The sequence below is a fragment of the Pristiophorus japonicus genome, chromosome 16 (genome assembly GCF_044704955.1).
Source record: "Pristiophorus japonicus isolate sPriJap1 chromosome 16, sPriJap1.hap1, whole genome shotgun sequence".
Classification (NCBI taxonomy): Eukaryota; Metazoa; Chordata; class Chondrichthyes; family Pristiophoridae; genus Pristiophorus; species Pristiophorus japonicus.
In genome coordinates, this window is record NC_091992.1 from 8,512,857 (window position 1) to 8,528,641 (window position 15,785).

The 15,785-nt window shown below is 45.2% G+C and overlaps 1 protein-coding gene across 1 annotated transcript in view; it reads right to left on the minus strand.

The window, feature by feature from the left end:
- The window catches only part of tex14 (testis expressed 14, intercellular bridge forming factor), a 270,693-nt gene that overhangs the window by 25,549 nt on the left and 229,359 nt on the right, over positions 1–15,785 (minus strand). The window contains exons 19-22 of the mRNA XM_070856955.1: positions 8,903–9,043; positions 6,319–6,418; positions 3,927–4,020; positions 2,220–2,312 (exon numbers count right to left, since the gene is read on the minus strand). Of these exons, the coding sequence (XP_070713056.1) occupies positions 2,220–2,312; positions 3,927–4,020; positions 6,319–6,418; positions 8,903–9,043 (428 nt within the window). The remainder of the gene's footprint in view (positions 1–2,219; positions 2,313–3,926; positions 4,021–6,318; positions 6,419–8,902; positions 9,044–15,785) is intronic.

Genomic DNA, 15,785 nt, shown 5'->3' on the forward strand with positions numbered 1-15,785 from the left:
GTGGAAACTTTCAAATCAGGCGTCAGTGGCCGGACACGCCCCCTTTTGAAGAAAAAATTCTGTTCCAAAGTAGAACTGTTCTACCTGACTAGAACTGCAGAAAAAAAAATGTGGAGAATTGCGATTTCTAAGATAGTCCGTTCTCCACCAGTTGCTCCTAAAAATCAGGCACAAATCATGTGGAAACTTGGGCCCATAATCTTATACGTTTCGATAAGATCACCTCTCATTCTTCTGAATTCCAATGAGTAGAGGCCCAGCCTACTCAACCTTTCCTCATAAGTCAACCCCCTCATCCCCAGCTTCAACCTAATGAACCTTCACTGAACTGCCACCAAAGCAAGTATATCCTTTCGTAAATATGGAAACTAAAACTGCACGCAGTATTCCAGGTGTGGCCTCACCAATAGCTATAGCAAGCCTTCCCTGCTTTTATACTCCATCCCCTTTGCAATAAAGGCCAAGATACCATTGGCCTTCCTGATCACTTGCTGTACCTGCATACTATCCTTTTGTGTTTCATGCACAAGTACCCCCAGGTCCCGCTGTACTGCGGCACTTTGCAATCTTTCTCCAATAAAATAATAACTTGCTCTTTGATTTTTTTCTGCCAAAGTGCATGACCTCACACTTTCCAACATTATACTCCATCTGCCAAATTTTTGCCCACTCACTTAGCCTGCCTATGTCCTTTTGCAGATTTTTTGTGTCCTCCTCGCACATTGCTTTTCCTCCCATCTTTGTATCGTCAGCAAACTTGGCTACATTACAATCAGTCCCTTCTTCCAAGTCGTTAATATAGATTGTAAATAGTTGGGTTTCCAGCACTGATCCCTGCGGCACCCCACTCGTTACTGGTTGCCAACCAGAGAATGAATGTTCTTATGTTCAATTAACAACAGAAAAACAGAGGTCACAAATAAGATGTTGCATATCCTGGAAGAGGCGACCACTTCACATATTGTGCTGATCATACAAAAAATTAATAAATGGAGGAACCAATGTTTTAACATCAAGTCGAAAAGAACAAACTGCTTTGGACTTGTAAGTAAAATAAAACAGCAATTCCGACATTGTTCTTCTCAAAGAGGATGAAAAGATCTGGAAGTGGACAAGCCACCGAGGTTACCTTATGTTCATCGCAGCAAAGGGTCACAAAGCAACATTTATTTGGGCACTAAGGAAATCGAGGGATATGCGGATCGGGCGGAGAAGTGGAATTGAGGTCAAAGATCAGCCATGATTTTATTGAATGGTGGAGCAGGTTCGAGGGGTCGTATGGTCGACTCCTGCTCCTATTTCGTATGTTCTTAACATTGACAGTTCTTTGCCACTGGTCTCGCCTCTCAGTTGGGAAACAGCGTGTGGCATTTGGAATTACTGAAGCGCCCAAAAAGGAGGAGAAAATAATTAAGAAATAATGGGGGAGAAATTGGCTTCTTTTTTGCCTCCTGTTCGCGGCTCTGCGACCAGGCACAGTGAGAGTACCGATGCCCGCGAACTTGCTGTGACATCATCTGGCTTCGCAGTGCCCTGGTAGCACCCCAGAGCCCTTGGGTAAATTTTCCACCATTTGGTTCTGCCATGATAGGTGAGCCCTGCACTCTGTTAAGAGTGCTTGGGCTGATCATCGGGGATCACGGCTGCCGTCGGCGAGGAGGGACTTTGTTTCCATAAGGGAGGGAAGGAGCTTCCAATCCCGGCAGCGCTGCCTTCGACAATGTACAGCGCTCTGCCGCTACCGCTCCTCTTGCCGGCTTTAGTGCTCGAAGAGAAATGGCAGCACTTGATGTAGTGTTCCATCTCCTTCCTGGAGCGCTAAACCGGAAGTTTGCGTCGGCTTCACTTGCGTAGCGCCCGGCGATACCATAAATTATCACCCCAAACAGTGCGCTATGCAATTTCTAGTCCTATATATCTTTTTAAAATGAGAAATGATTAGGAAAGTTATTATTTCACTAGTTAAATTCTTCTAATAAGGAACAACCTGTCCCACAGTTCGTTACAAAAACAATCGGTTACAGCTGAAGCACTATATGGTGTTAATGTTTTCGGCTTCAGATTGCTGTAAGGAAACCAGAAGCTCATAGACGGATGGGTGTGAAATTGAGTGCCGAGCCATGCTGGCCCAAGTGTACTAGCTCCTAGCTGTTTCGATTAGTCCTTCACACATCGTTTTAGTTTGAAAAAGCATTCTCTCTGGATAAATAACTACTTACATCTCATCCTTACGCAGAGCTGCTTTCGGTGCTTGTGCTGGATGATTATGGTTTAACGATGTGGTCAATCCAACTTCTCCTGCTTGGGGAACGCTGCAGAGAAGAAGCAAAACAGAACACAGATCAGTACTACGCCCAGGAGTGACATCGAAGGGCTAATTTTCCAACCTTGCCCTATCGGCTGGGGGCGCTACCCACCAAGAGCACATGTCCACAGATCCCTGAAGGTAGCAGGCCAGGTAGATAAGGTGTTTAAGAAGGCATTCGGAATACTTGCCTTTGTTAGCCAAAGCATGGACTACAAGAGCAGGGAGGTTATGCTAGAACTGTATAAAACACTGGTTCGGCCATAGCTGGAGTACAGTGTGTAGTTCTGGTCACCACATTACAAGAAAGATGTGATTGCACGAGAGAGGGTACAGAGGAGATTTATGAGGTTGTTGCCTGGACTGGAGAATTTTAGCTATGAGGTAAGATTGGATAGGCTGGGGTTGTTTTCTTTGGAACAGAGAAGGCTGAGGGGAGACCTTATTGAGGTGTATAAAATTATGAAGGGCCTAGATAGGGTGGATAGAAGGACCTCTTTCCCTCAGCAGAGGGCTCAACAACCAGGGGGCATAGATTTAAAGTAATTGGGGGGAGGTATAGGGGGGATTTGAGGGGAAATGTTTTCACCCAGAGGGTGGTGGGGGTCTGGAACTCACTGCCTGAAAGGGTGGTAGAGGCAGAAAACCTCACCACATTTAAAAAGTACTTGGATGTGCACTTGAAGTGCCGTAACTTACAGGGCTACGGACCGAGAGCTGGAAAGTGGGATTAGCTCTGTCGGCCGGTGCGGACACCAAGCTGTAAATTTCTATGATTCTATGTTGGAAACTCAGCCACGCTCGGTGTGCGACCTTGTGGCCACTGGACAGGAAATCACGTGCAGTGCGCGCCCAAGTTTAGGAGAAGAAGCGAGGTCTATAGTATTAAAACAAGCATGTGTCTTGAGTGCTGCTGCTTTTGAGCAAGCTGATTGATTTGTGGGATATGAGATAAACAATGATCTTGCAATGATTTTTCTTGAGAGGTTTTCAACAACTTTATATAAAACTAATAAAAGCACCAGCATAGCATTACAGTTGTCAGATTTTCAGTCTAGTTATCAGTTTCTGGAGCTCCAGAAGCGATAATATTGGATATAGTTTGACAGGAGCTCCCTCTCTTCGCGCAATGTTACTTATGTCCATTATAACATCACAGCAGAATATCAGGCGTGTGGTATCCTAGATAGGGTACCAAGCTGAGGATATCTGGTGAGAGCAAGCAAAATAATGTTTTAATGGCTGCGGACATTTGAAATAGCTTAAATATTTTGCTATAAAATGCCAAATGGAAAGCACAATCAGAAAAAAAAATAAGTTGTGAGGCTTTACAAGGTGGGCAGTGAGAAATGCAGGCAATTCAGACAAATCTTGTCTTGCTGGGCAAAAAGGGTCAGCACCAACTTTAGCCAAGAACATTTCCTTTCCACAGAAAATAAAGGAAATTAGTTTTTACACATTAGGTGGAATAATAAAAGAGGCTGCAGCCCGATCAAACGATAAGGAGGAAAAACCTCTCATCACTTTGACTCCCGTGGTTGCTGGAATCACAGGAAGATTAGGAGAACTTGCACGTGATACCAAAAATGAGAGCTAAATATTTATTCTTGTATCTCTTTACCCAGCTGATGGAGTAAAGCTGGGTTTGAGGACTCTGCTCCTGTCTCTGTCACTGCTCCTCTGCACTGTTACTTTCTGCTTGACTGTTTTTCCGTCTATTGACAAGACAAACAAACGTGATTTTTTTTTGCAATTTCGTAGAAAACACAGTTCACTTTTTCTGTTTTTAACCCTTCCCATTGATCCCCGGTATGTTCCCTTTAAAATCACACATGTTGGAAATTCAGGCTTTCCTGCCTCTGCGTTCATCGACTTAACAACAGTCGCTGCATTCTTAAGTCATTTGTTGCATGAAGCACTTTGACAAGCTGATAAGGCTCTTTACAAATGCTGAATGTATTTGCTATCATGGTTTTATAAATGCTAAACTGTGGTTTATTTGTAAAGTGGCAGTAAGAGTCCTACAGACACCAAACTCATCATCATCATAGACAGTCCCTCGAAGCAAGGATGACTTGCTTCCACTCCAAAAAGGGATGAGTTCACAGGTGTTTCAATGAAGGACCTAATATTCCAGATCCCGAACTACATCTTGGAGGGTGGAAGATGCCTGTGCGTGGATTTTTTTAACGTGTGGTGACCGTTGCACACCAGCCACCACACGGGCTCGACAGAGCTAGGTCTTGGTCCAGTGGCAAGGATTACCCAGGACGACTGGAGACCAGCTCTGCTGCACGGACCAAGTGCGTACACATATCGCAGTGTGGGCTGGTCCGTGCTGCCCCATGGCCCTCGGCTCTCCTGGGCCCCGGTCACTTCCTTCTACAAACTCTTGCCGCTCCTTCGCCCCTCCTGCTGTGCCTGCCCACACTGCAACCAGCGACCTGACTTCGCAGCCCTCGCCCCCCTGCAGTGATATGCCGCTGCATGCTGCTCCCTCTGATGGCCCCGACCTGCTAATGGTCTTGCAGGCTGGGACCGCGACGATTTTCGGGCCGGGCCACCGCAGACTACGCCCTCTAATGCAGCCTTTCAATCACAGTAAATCCTCTTCAATTCACTACAGCGTTTCTTAAAAGCATGTTTTACCTTCCCGGTGACTCAGCCATACAGATCAGGAAGATCCCAGGCTTGATCTGCTGTCTGTGCTGAGTGAACTGGTGTCACTGGGGCAGTGGTCGGGGCACTACAATTGGCTGCAGCCCTCCTGGGCTCGGAGGGACAAATCAGTCAGCGATCCTCTTCATGTGCCAGTATTAAATGATTAGAAAATCAGGCTTGGCTATGATGTCCCCAGTGGTTAACTAGCCAGCACAGGCTCACCGTTGAGGCTCACTCTTGGGGTGAGGTACTTTTTTATTCATTCACAGGATGTGAGCATCGCCGGCAAGGCCAGCATTTATTGCCCATCCCTAATTGCCCTCGAGAAGGTGGTGGTGAGCCACCATTTCAGAGGGCAGTTAAGAGTCAACCACATTGCTGTTGGTCTGGAGTCACATGTAGGCCAGACCAGGTAAGGGCGACAGATTTCTTCCATAATTTTTATGACAATCCAGTAGCTTCATGGTTACCATTACCGATTCTAGCTTTTAAAAAAAAATCCATATTTATTTAATTAACTGAATTTAAATTCCCCAGCTGCCGTGGAGGGATTTGAACTCATATCGCCACATCATTAATCCAGGCCTCTGGATTACTAGTCCAGTAACATAACCACTATCCTACAGTACCCTGAAGGGCTGTTGGTGCCTGAAGGACCAAACCTTAGAGTGAGTGACCTGCCATCCCTAAAGTAATTAATGTTGCACCAAAGACCCTAAGCCTCGTCCACACTAAGCATTACTTGTGTGATTTAAGTGTTTACTACAGAACATGAAAAAGTGCAACATCCCCACTGACACCTGGGGGTCCCTGGCCAAAGACCGCCCTAAGTGGAGGAAGTGCATCCGGGAGGGCGCTGAGCACCTTGAGTCTCATCGCCGAGAGCATGCAGAAAACAAGCGCAGGCAGCGGAAAGAACGGCAGCAAACCAGTCCCACACACCTCTTCCCTCAACAACCCACCTGTGACAGGGACTGTGGTTCTCGTATTGGACTGTTCAGCCACCTAAGGACTCATTTTTAAGTGGAAGCAAGTCTTCCTCGATTCCGAGGGATTGCCTATGATGATGACAGAACATGTGTTAAATGGTTTTGTGTTAAATGGTTTTTAGTTAGGTAACCACATCACTTTGTAGACTCGATTGGAATGGTTCTAAGGATCTAGAGCGGTTTGTCAGTGGGAGTACACACATCCGTGCACGTACTGCATCCTTTATTCATACTTCATGGAACAAAGCTGAGAACGCTGCTTACTCCCAAAAGGAACAAAACATCACAAATGATGAATGCAGCACTTGTGACCCAGTACAATTCCCTTTTATGGCTTGGCCCGCTGCTGACGTCAGTACTTACCAACACTGTCAGTATCTGAACTGCTTGAGCATCTCAAAGGACCTGTGTTTTTCTGACAGACCTCTCTGGTAATTTCTAACTCCTCTTCAGAACTAGTGGACTACAAAAACAATTAAAACTTTTTTTAATAGCGATTTTGTTTGCTTTCTAAAACATGTAATTCCTGCCTGCACATTGGCACACTGTCCTGAAGTAGAAGGTTGTTACAATCCTCCCATCAGTCCCACATTCTACCCTAAATAAATTAGAGGGGATCCAAAACTCGGCTGCCCGTGTCCTAACTCGCACCAAGACCTGTTCACCCATCACCCCTGTGCTCGCTGACCTACATTGGCTTCCGGTTAAGCAAGACCTCAATTTCAAAATTCTCATCCTTAATTTCAAAATTCTCATCCTTCTTTTCAAATCCCTCCATGGCCTCGCCATCCCTAAAGTAATTAATGTTGCACCAAAGACCCTAAGCCACGTCCACACTAAGCATTACTTGTGTGATTTAAGTGTTTACTACAGAACATGAAAATGTGCAACATCCCCACTGACACCTGGGAGTCCCTGGTGGAGGAAGTGCATCCGGGAGGGTGCTGAGCACCTCGAGTCTCATCGCCGAGAGCACGCAGAAAACAAGTTCAGGCAGCGGAAAGAGCGTGCGGCAAACCAGTCCCACCCACCCCTTCCCTCAACGGGGATTGTAATCTCCTCCAGACCCACAACCCCCCCCCCCGCCGAGATGTCTGCGCTCCTCTAATTCTGCCCCCGAGCATCCCTGATTACAATCGCTCAACCATCGGTGGCCGGGCCTTCTGTTGCCTAGGCCCCAAATCCTGGAACTTCCTGCCTAAACCTCTCCGCCTCTCTACAAGAGACTCCTTAAAACATACCTCTTTGACCAAGCTTTTGGTCACCTGCGCTAATTTCTCTTTATGTGGCTTGGTGTCAATTTTTTAAATCTCATAATACTGCTGTGTTTACTTGGGACATTTCACTACGTTAAAGGCACTATATAAATACAAGTTGTTGTTGTAAATACCCAACAGTTCTTCAGACCAAAACCTTTAGTCTTTTTTAGTGTTAAATAGCTCTGAATCCATTTTTCACACCAGTGAGGTTTGGGGTTTGATGTGTTTTATTATTAATTGAGAAGTCTCAGTGAAGGGTCAGGACATCACCAAGGTTGAATAGATTACAGGGAATTAGGTCAACCAAGGAGTGATCAGGTGACGCCAAGTTTTGGAATTCAAACATCTGCAGTTTATGGGAGGAAAGACGGTAGAGGAAGTTTTGAGCTCCTGGGAAAGAATGAGTTTGAGTAGAAGACGTGCTGAATCTTAGTCCGCACTCGCCCTGCTCTCTCCCCATAGCCCTGCAAATCTTTCCTTTTCAAGTATATATCCTGTTATATATGCAGACCATAGATATACTCCCTATGTAGTCACTGTATAGTTGCATAAGATGGAGACTTGTTTACCTGATGTACTATCAATAAGGTTTACACTGTGTATATAATATGCTGGCACCACTAGAGGGTGCACTGGTGGAGACCGGGGTTTCCTGCCCTGGTGGCAGGGGCTGTATAAAAGGGTAGCCACCATGCGGCTGCCTCACTCTGGAGTTACGAATAAATGACCAAGGTCACCACAGTTTGAGTAGAACACATTGCCTCGTGGAGTCATTCATAAGTACATTACAGACATAACATATCCAATTCCTTTTTGAAAGTACAATTGAATCTGCTTCCATCACCCTTTCAATCAGAGAATTCCAAAGCATCACAACTCGCTGCGGAAAAACAATTTTCCCCATCACCTCTCTGATTCTTCTGCCAATTATTTTCAAGCTGTGTCCTCGAGTTATCAACCCTCCTGCCAGTGGGAATGGTTTCTCATGATTTACTCTAACAAAACCCCTCATCATGTTAAACACCTCTATTAACTCTCCCCTTAATATCCTCTGCTCTGAAGGGAACAATCCCAGTTTCTCGAGTATAAAAGCAGAAAATGCTGGAAACATTCAGCAGGTCAGGCAGCATCTGTGGAGCGAGAAACAGAGGTAACGTTTCAGGTTGATGAGCTTTCATCACAACTGGAAGAAGTTAAGGAATTAACATTTTTTAAGCAAGTGCAAACTCTGTCCCTGCACTTGCTTAAAAACTGTTAATTCTCTAACTTCCTCCAGTTCTGATGAAAGGTCGACCTGAAACATTAACTCTGTTTCTCTCTTCACAGATGCTGCCCGATCTGCTGAGTATTTCCAGCACTTTTTGTGTGTATTTCAGACTTCCAGCATCTGCAGTATTTTGCTTTTCTCCCAGCTTCTCTAGTCTCGCCATGTAACTGAAGTTCCTCATCTCTGATTTCAACATGACAAGGATACGAAGAAAAGAATGAGTGAGTAAAATACACTACTGAAAGGTGAAAAGGAAAAAGAGAAGCAGTTCAGAGGAGCGATGAGCCTCACAGTCAATGTTCCCATTAAGCTGCACAGCTGCAGCCGGCTCACTGGTTTTTAGATGGGAACCCGTGCACGCGCAGAAAACTGAATGGGCCGCGTAGTATCGCTAAAACCTGGAGAGTTAGTTCCATTTTACCTCTTTGGTAAGTTGATTCTCAGTGAGGTCTGTATTCGTCAAAGTTTCAGAGCAAAGAGAGACCAATTCAGGATTGGGAGTGAAAAACTCATCCGACACACTGAAGGAGGAATCTGATAGAGAAAAGTGTTGCGTCTTCTCCTGAAAACATAAAATGGGACCAAATGAATCCACACAAAGTCTGAGCAACATACGCAGTTAAGAATAAGGAAACTATCACCCCGCCCAACTAGCTCACCTTTGTTCTTTAAGGAACTCAACATAATATTTTAAAGTAGAAGAATGGGCTCCCCTGATGTTTCAACAAGTTTATCCAGAGTGTAGCTGAGACATGCAGACCAGGTTTGATCCGGTGATGATGGATGGATGGGAAAATGTAGCCACTGGTGAGGTGTTTTGGGGGAATCTAGAACGAGGGGGCATAGTTTCAGAATAACGGGCTGCCCATTTAGAACTGAGATGAGGAGGAATTTCTTCTGAGGGTCGTAAATCTGTGGAATTCTCTGCACCAGAGAGCTGTGGAGGCTGGGTCATTGAATATATTTAAGGTGGAGATAGACAGATTTTTGAACGATAAGGGATCAAAGGGTTATGGGGAGCGGACGGGGAAGTGGAGCTGAGCCCAAGATCAGATCAGCCATGATCTTATTAAATGGCGGAGCAGGCTCAAGAGGCTAAATGGCCGACTCCTGCTTCTATTTTTTTATGTCCTTATGTTGGGGGTGGGAGTCAGACATAATATAAGAACATAAGAATTAGGAACAGGAGTAGGCCATCTAGCCCCTCGAGCCTGCTTCGCCATTCAACAAGATCATGGCTGATCTGGCCGTGGACTCAGCTCCACTTACCCGCCCGCTCCCCATAACCCTTAATTTCCTTATTGGTTAAAAATCTATCCATCTGTGATTTGAATACAGTCAATGAGCTAGCCTCAACTGCTTCCTTGGGCAGAGAATTCCACAGATTCACAACCCTCTGGGAGAAGAAATTCTTTCTCAACTCGGTTTTAAATTGGCTCCCCCGTATTTTGAGGCTGTGCCCCCTAGTTCTAGTATCCCCGACCAGTGGAAACAATCTCTCTGCCTCTAACCTGTCTATCCCCTTCATTATTTTAAATGTTTCTATAAGATCACTCCTCATCCTTCTGAACTCCAACGAGTAAAGACCCAGTCTACTCAATCTATCATCATAAGGTAATCCCCTCATCTCCGGAATCAGCCTAGTGAATCGTCTCTGTACCCCCTCCAAAGCTAGTATATCCTTAAGTAAGGTGATCAAAACTGCACGCAGTACTCCAGGTGCGGCCTCACCAATACCCTGTACAGTTGCAGCAGGACCTCCCTGCTTTTGTACTCCATCCCTCTCGCAATGAAGGCCAACATTCTATTCGCCTTCCTGATTACCTGCTGCACCTGCAAACTAGCTTTTTGGGATTCATGCACAAGGACCCCCAGGTCCCTCTGCACCGCAGCATGTTGTAGTTTCTCCCCATTCAAATAATATTCCCTTTTACTGTTTTTTCCCCCCCAAGGTGGATGACCTCACATTTTCTGGCATTGTATTCCATCTGCCAAACCTTAGCCCATTCGCTTAACCTATCTAAATCTCTTTGCAGCCTCTCTGTGTCCTCTACACAACTCGCTTTCCCACTAATCTTTGTGTCATCTGCAAATTGTGTTACACTACACTCTGTCCCCTCTTCCAGGTCATCTATGTATATTGTAAACAGTTGTGGTCCCAGCACCGATCCCTGTGGCACACCACTAACCACCGATTTCCAGCCCGAAAAGGACCCATTTATCCCGACTCTCTGCTTTATGTAAGCCAGCCAATTCTCGATCCATGCTAATACATTTCCTCTGACTCCGCGTACCTTTATCTTCTGCAGTAACCTTTTGTGTGGCACCTTATCGAATGCCTTTTGGAAATCTAAATACGTCACATCCATCGGTACACCTCTATCCGCCATGCTCGTTATCGAGTTGAGAAGGCATTTCTTCTCCCAGAGGGTTGTGAATCTGTGGAATTCTCTGCCCAAGGAAGCAGTTGAGGCTAGCTCATTGAATGTATTCAAGTCACAGAAAGATAGATTTTTAACCAATAAGGGAATAAAGGGTTACGGGGAGCGGGCGGGCAAGTGGAACTGAGTCCACGGCCAGATCAGCCATGATCTTATTGAATGGCGGAGCAGGCTCGAGGGGCTAGATGGCCTACTCCTGTTCCTAATTCTTATGTTCTTATGTTATATCCTCAAAGAATTCCAGTAAATTAGTTAAACATGATTTCCCCTTCATGAATCCATGTTGCGTCTGCTTGATTGCACTATTCCTATCTAGATGTCCCGCTATTTCTTCCTTAATGATAGCTTCAAGCATTTTCCCCACTACAGATGTTAAACTAACCGGCCTATAGTTACCTGCCTTTTGCCTGCCCCCTTTTTTAAACAGAGGCGTTACATTAGCTGCTCTCCAATCCGCTGGTACCTCCCCAGAGTCCAGAGAATTTTGGTAGATTATAACGAATGCATCTGCTATAACTTCCGCCATCTCTTTTAATACCCTGAGATGCATTTCATCAGGACCAGGGGACTTGTCTACCTTGAGTCCCATTAGCCTGTCCAGCACTACCTCCCTAGTGATAGTGATTGTCTCAAGGTCCTCGCTTCCCACATTCCCGTGACCAGCAATTTTTGGCATGGTTTTTGTGTCTTCCACTGTGAAGACCGAAGCAAAATAATTGTTTAAGGTCTCAGCCATTTCCACATTTCCCATTATTAAATCCCCCTTCACATCTTCTAAGGGACCAACATTTACTTTAGTCACTCTTTTCCGTTTTATATATCAGTAAAAGCTTTTACTATCTGTTTTTATGTTTTGCGCAAGTTTACTTTCATAATCTACCTTTCCTTTCTTTAATGCTTTCTTAGTCATTCTTTGCTATCGTTTAAAATTTTCCCAATCTTCTAGTTTCCCACTAACCTTGGCCACCTTATACGCATTGGTTTTTAATTTGATACTCTCCTTTATTTCCTTGGTTATCCACGGCTGGTTATCCCTTCTCTTACCGCTCTTCTTTTTCACTAGAATATATTTTTGTTGAGCACTATGAAAGAGCTCCTTAAAAGTTCTCCACTGTTCCTCAATTGTGCCACCGTTTAGTCTGTGTTCCCAGTCTACTTTAGCTAACTCTGCCCTCATCGCACTGTAGTTCCCTTTGTTTAAACATAGTATGCTCGTTTGAGACACTACTTCCTCACCCTCAATCTGTATTACAAATTCAACCATACTGTGATCACTCATTCCGAGAGGATCTTTTACTAGGAGATCGTTTATTATTCCTGTCTCATTACACAGGACCAGATCCAAGATAGCTTGCTCCCTTGTAGGTTCTGTAACATACTGTTCTAAGAAACAATCCCATATGCATTCTATGAATTCCTCCTCCAGGCTGCCCCGTGCGATTTGATTTGACCAATCGATATGTAGGTTAAAATCCCCCATGATTATTGGCGTTCCTTTTTCACATGCCTCCATTATTCTCTTGATTATTGTCCGCCCCACCATGAAGTTATTATTTGGGGGCCTATAAACTACGCCCACCAGTGATTTTTTTCCCCTTACTATCTCTAATCTCCACCCATAATGATTCAACATTTTGTTCATTAGAGCCAATATCATCTCTCACAACTGCCCTGATATCATCCTTTATTAACAGAGCTACCCCACCTCCTTTCCCAACTTGTCTATCCTTCCGAATTGTCAGATACCCCAGTATGTTTAATTCCCAGTCTTGGCCACCCTGCAACCACGTTTCTGTAATGGCCACCAAATCATACCCATTTGTAATGATTTGTGACGTCAACTCATTTACTTTATTTCGAATGCTGCGTGCCTTTAGGTAGAGTGTTTTAATACTAGTTTTTAAACCATGATTTTTAGTTTTGACCCCTCCTGCAGCCCCTTTATATTCATACATATTGTCCCTTCCTATCACCTTGTGGTTTACACTTACCCTAGTGCTACTCTGCTCTGTTGCCTCCTGCCTTTTGCATTCTTTCTTGGGATCCTGTTCATCTGCGCTCTCACCCACTCTAACTAGCTCAGAGCCCTCTCCTGGGTTCCGAATACTCCTCGCATTGAGGCACCGAGCTTTCATGCTTGCCTTTTTATTACACTTTGACCCTTTAGAATTTTGCTGTACAGTGGCCCTTTTTGTTTTTTGCCTTGGGTTTCTCTGCCCTCCACTTTTATTCATCTCCTTTCTGTCTTTTGCTTCTGTCTCCATTTTGTTTCCCTCTGTCTCCCTGCATTGGTTCCCATTCCCCTGCCATATTAGTTTAACTCCTCCCCAACAGCACTAGCAAACACTCCCCCTAGGACATTGGTTCCGGTCCTGCCTAGGTGCAGACCGTCCGGTTTGTATTGGTCCCACCTCCCCCAGAACTGGTTCCAATGCCCCAGGAATTTGAATCCCTCCCTGCTGCACCATTGCTCAAGCCACGTATTCATCTGCGCTGTCCTGCGATTCCTACTCTGACTAGCACGTGGCACTGGTAGCAATCCCGAGATTACTACTTTTGAGGTCCTACTTTTTAATTTAGCTCCTAGCTCCTTAAATTTGTCTCGTAGGACCTCATCCCTTTTTTTACCTATGTCGTTGGTACCAATGTGCACCACGACAACTGGCTGTTCTCCCTCCCTTTTCAGAATGTCCTGCACCCGCTCCAAGACATCCTTGACCCTTGCACCATGGAGGCAACATACCATCCTGGAGTCTCGGTTGCGGCCGCAGAAACGCCTATCTATTCCCCTTACAATTGAATCCCCTATCACTATTGCTCTCCCACTCTTTTTCCTGCCCTCCTGTGCAACAGAGCCAGCCACGGTGCCATGAACTTGGCTGCTGCTGCCCTCCCCTAATGAGTCATCCCCCTCAACAGTACTCAAAGCAGTGTATCTGTTTTGCAGGGGGATGACCGCAGGGGACCCCTGCACTACCTTCCTTGCACTGCTTTTCCTGCTGGTCTTCCATTCCCTAGCTGGCTGTGGACCCTTCACCTGCGGTAAGACCAACTCGCTACATGTGCTCCTCACGTCATTCTCAGCATCGTGGATGCTCCAGAGTGAATCGACCCTCAACTCCAATTCCGCAACGCGATCCGTCAGGAGCTGGAGGCGGATACAGATGGAGGGAGCTGGTGTGTGAATGAGTAGGGGCGTGGCAGCAGAAGTTGCGGAGATGACGGCTTTGGCTGGTGGTCGCAGGGAGCGGACTCTGGGTTCGGAGAGACATAGAGGGGCTGGAATTGGGATGCTGCAAAGAAAGGCAGCCACCAGCATGAGGTGAAGTCGTCCAGTAGAGCTACTAGGGAACAGGGCATTTAAAAAAGTTTTAAATGTATTCGTAAACATTAATGCTTACCTCCTTTACTATCCTAACCAACCGGCTGCTCGCTAATGCTAAAGAGACTCCAAAACTTAGTCTGCTTCACAGCGACACTTGGTGGCTAGAGCCTGTAACTGCACGCAGACTCAAACCTTTTCTTTTGCTTCTCGCAGTGACAAATTGTTTTGCCAGCTTAATGTTATGTGACCGAAAACCCTGACCACAGCGCCACCGATAGGCAAGCACTGCATCCAAACCGTGGCACTTTGGTCGTAGAGCCTGTCTTTGGATGTATTTTGAAATAAAATGTTGCGACCCATTCAACATTTTCAGATATTTTAGCAAATCCCCTGTGGCGCTGCTCACAGCAAATCAGAGAATGCCTTGCTTTATAAGAGCAGGAATATTTTTATACCGTGCATAATACAATGCATTATGCTTCTGGTATAAATTATTCGGGTAAATGTGTGCCTCTTTAAGGCAAATACCAATGCTGTTAAGTAGACACTGGGTAAGGTCAATTCAGAAGCTGCGGACATTATCAATAGTTATTTTGGAGAAACCTTTTCAAAATGACTACAAATGTTGATTACAGCTGCAGCACAAAATTACCGTAACTATGCCTTGCTACTCACTTCTAGACTGCTGACCAGTCTCACTCAGAATAGCCAGGATAGGGAATATGTAACTGGATATACAATACTGGTGCACTAACAAGTGTTCTTTAGACAGAGATTGACAATCCAGAAAGTGCTTTATTCTCCAAAGATTTTTCTCCAAAAAGGTAATGAACCCAATTCTGAACCTGTTTGTTACATCGCACTGCATCAGTATTTGCAGGAATGTTTGCGCTTCATATTGCCTCTGAATGGTAAATACATTTTTAATGGCTTTAACTTGTACAGGCTTTGGTCAATGCATAATGTGCCATTTTGGAAAAAAAGTGATTTAGCATGTCTAATCAATATGCAGAAGACCTCAACAACATCAACAACATCAAATTGTATTTCTATAGCACCTTTAACATAGTAAAATGTCCCAAGGCACTTCACAGGTGTGTTATAAGACAAAACAATAAATTTGACACCGAGTCACATAAGAAGAAATTAGGGCAGGTGAACAAAAGCTCGGTCAAAGAGGTAGGTTTTAAGGAGCGTCTTAAAGGAGGAATGAGAGATAGAGAGGCAGAGAGGTTTAGGCAGGGAGTTCCAGAGCCTAGGGCCCAGGCAGCTGAAAGTATGGCCACCAATGGTTGAGCAGTAATAATCAGGAATGCTCAAGAGGGCAGAATTTGAGGAGCGCAGACATCTCGTGGGGTTGTGAAGCTGAAGGAGATTACGGAAATAGGGAGGGGCGAGGCCATGGAGGGATTTATAAACAAGGATGAGAATTTTGGAATTGAGACGTTGCTTAACCGGGAGCCAATGTAGGTCAGCGAGCACAGGGGGTGATGGGTGAGCGGGACTTGGTGTGAGTTAGGACATGGGCTGCCGAGTTT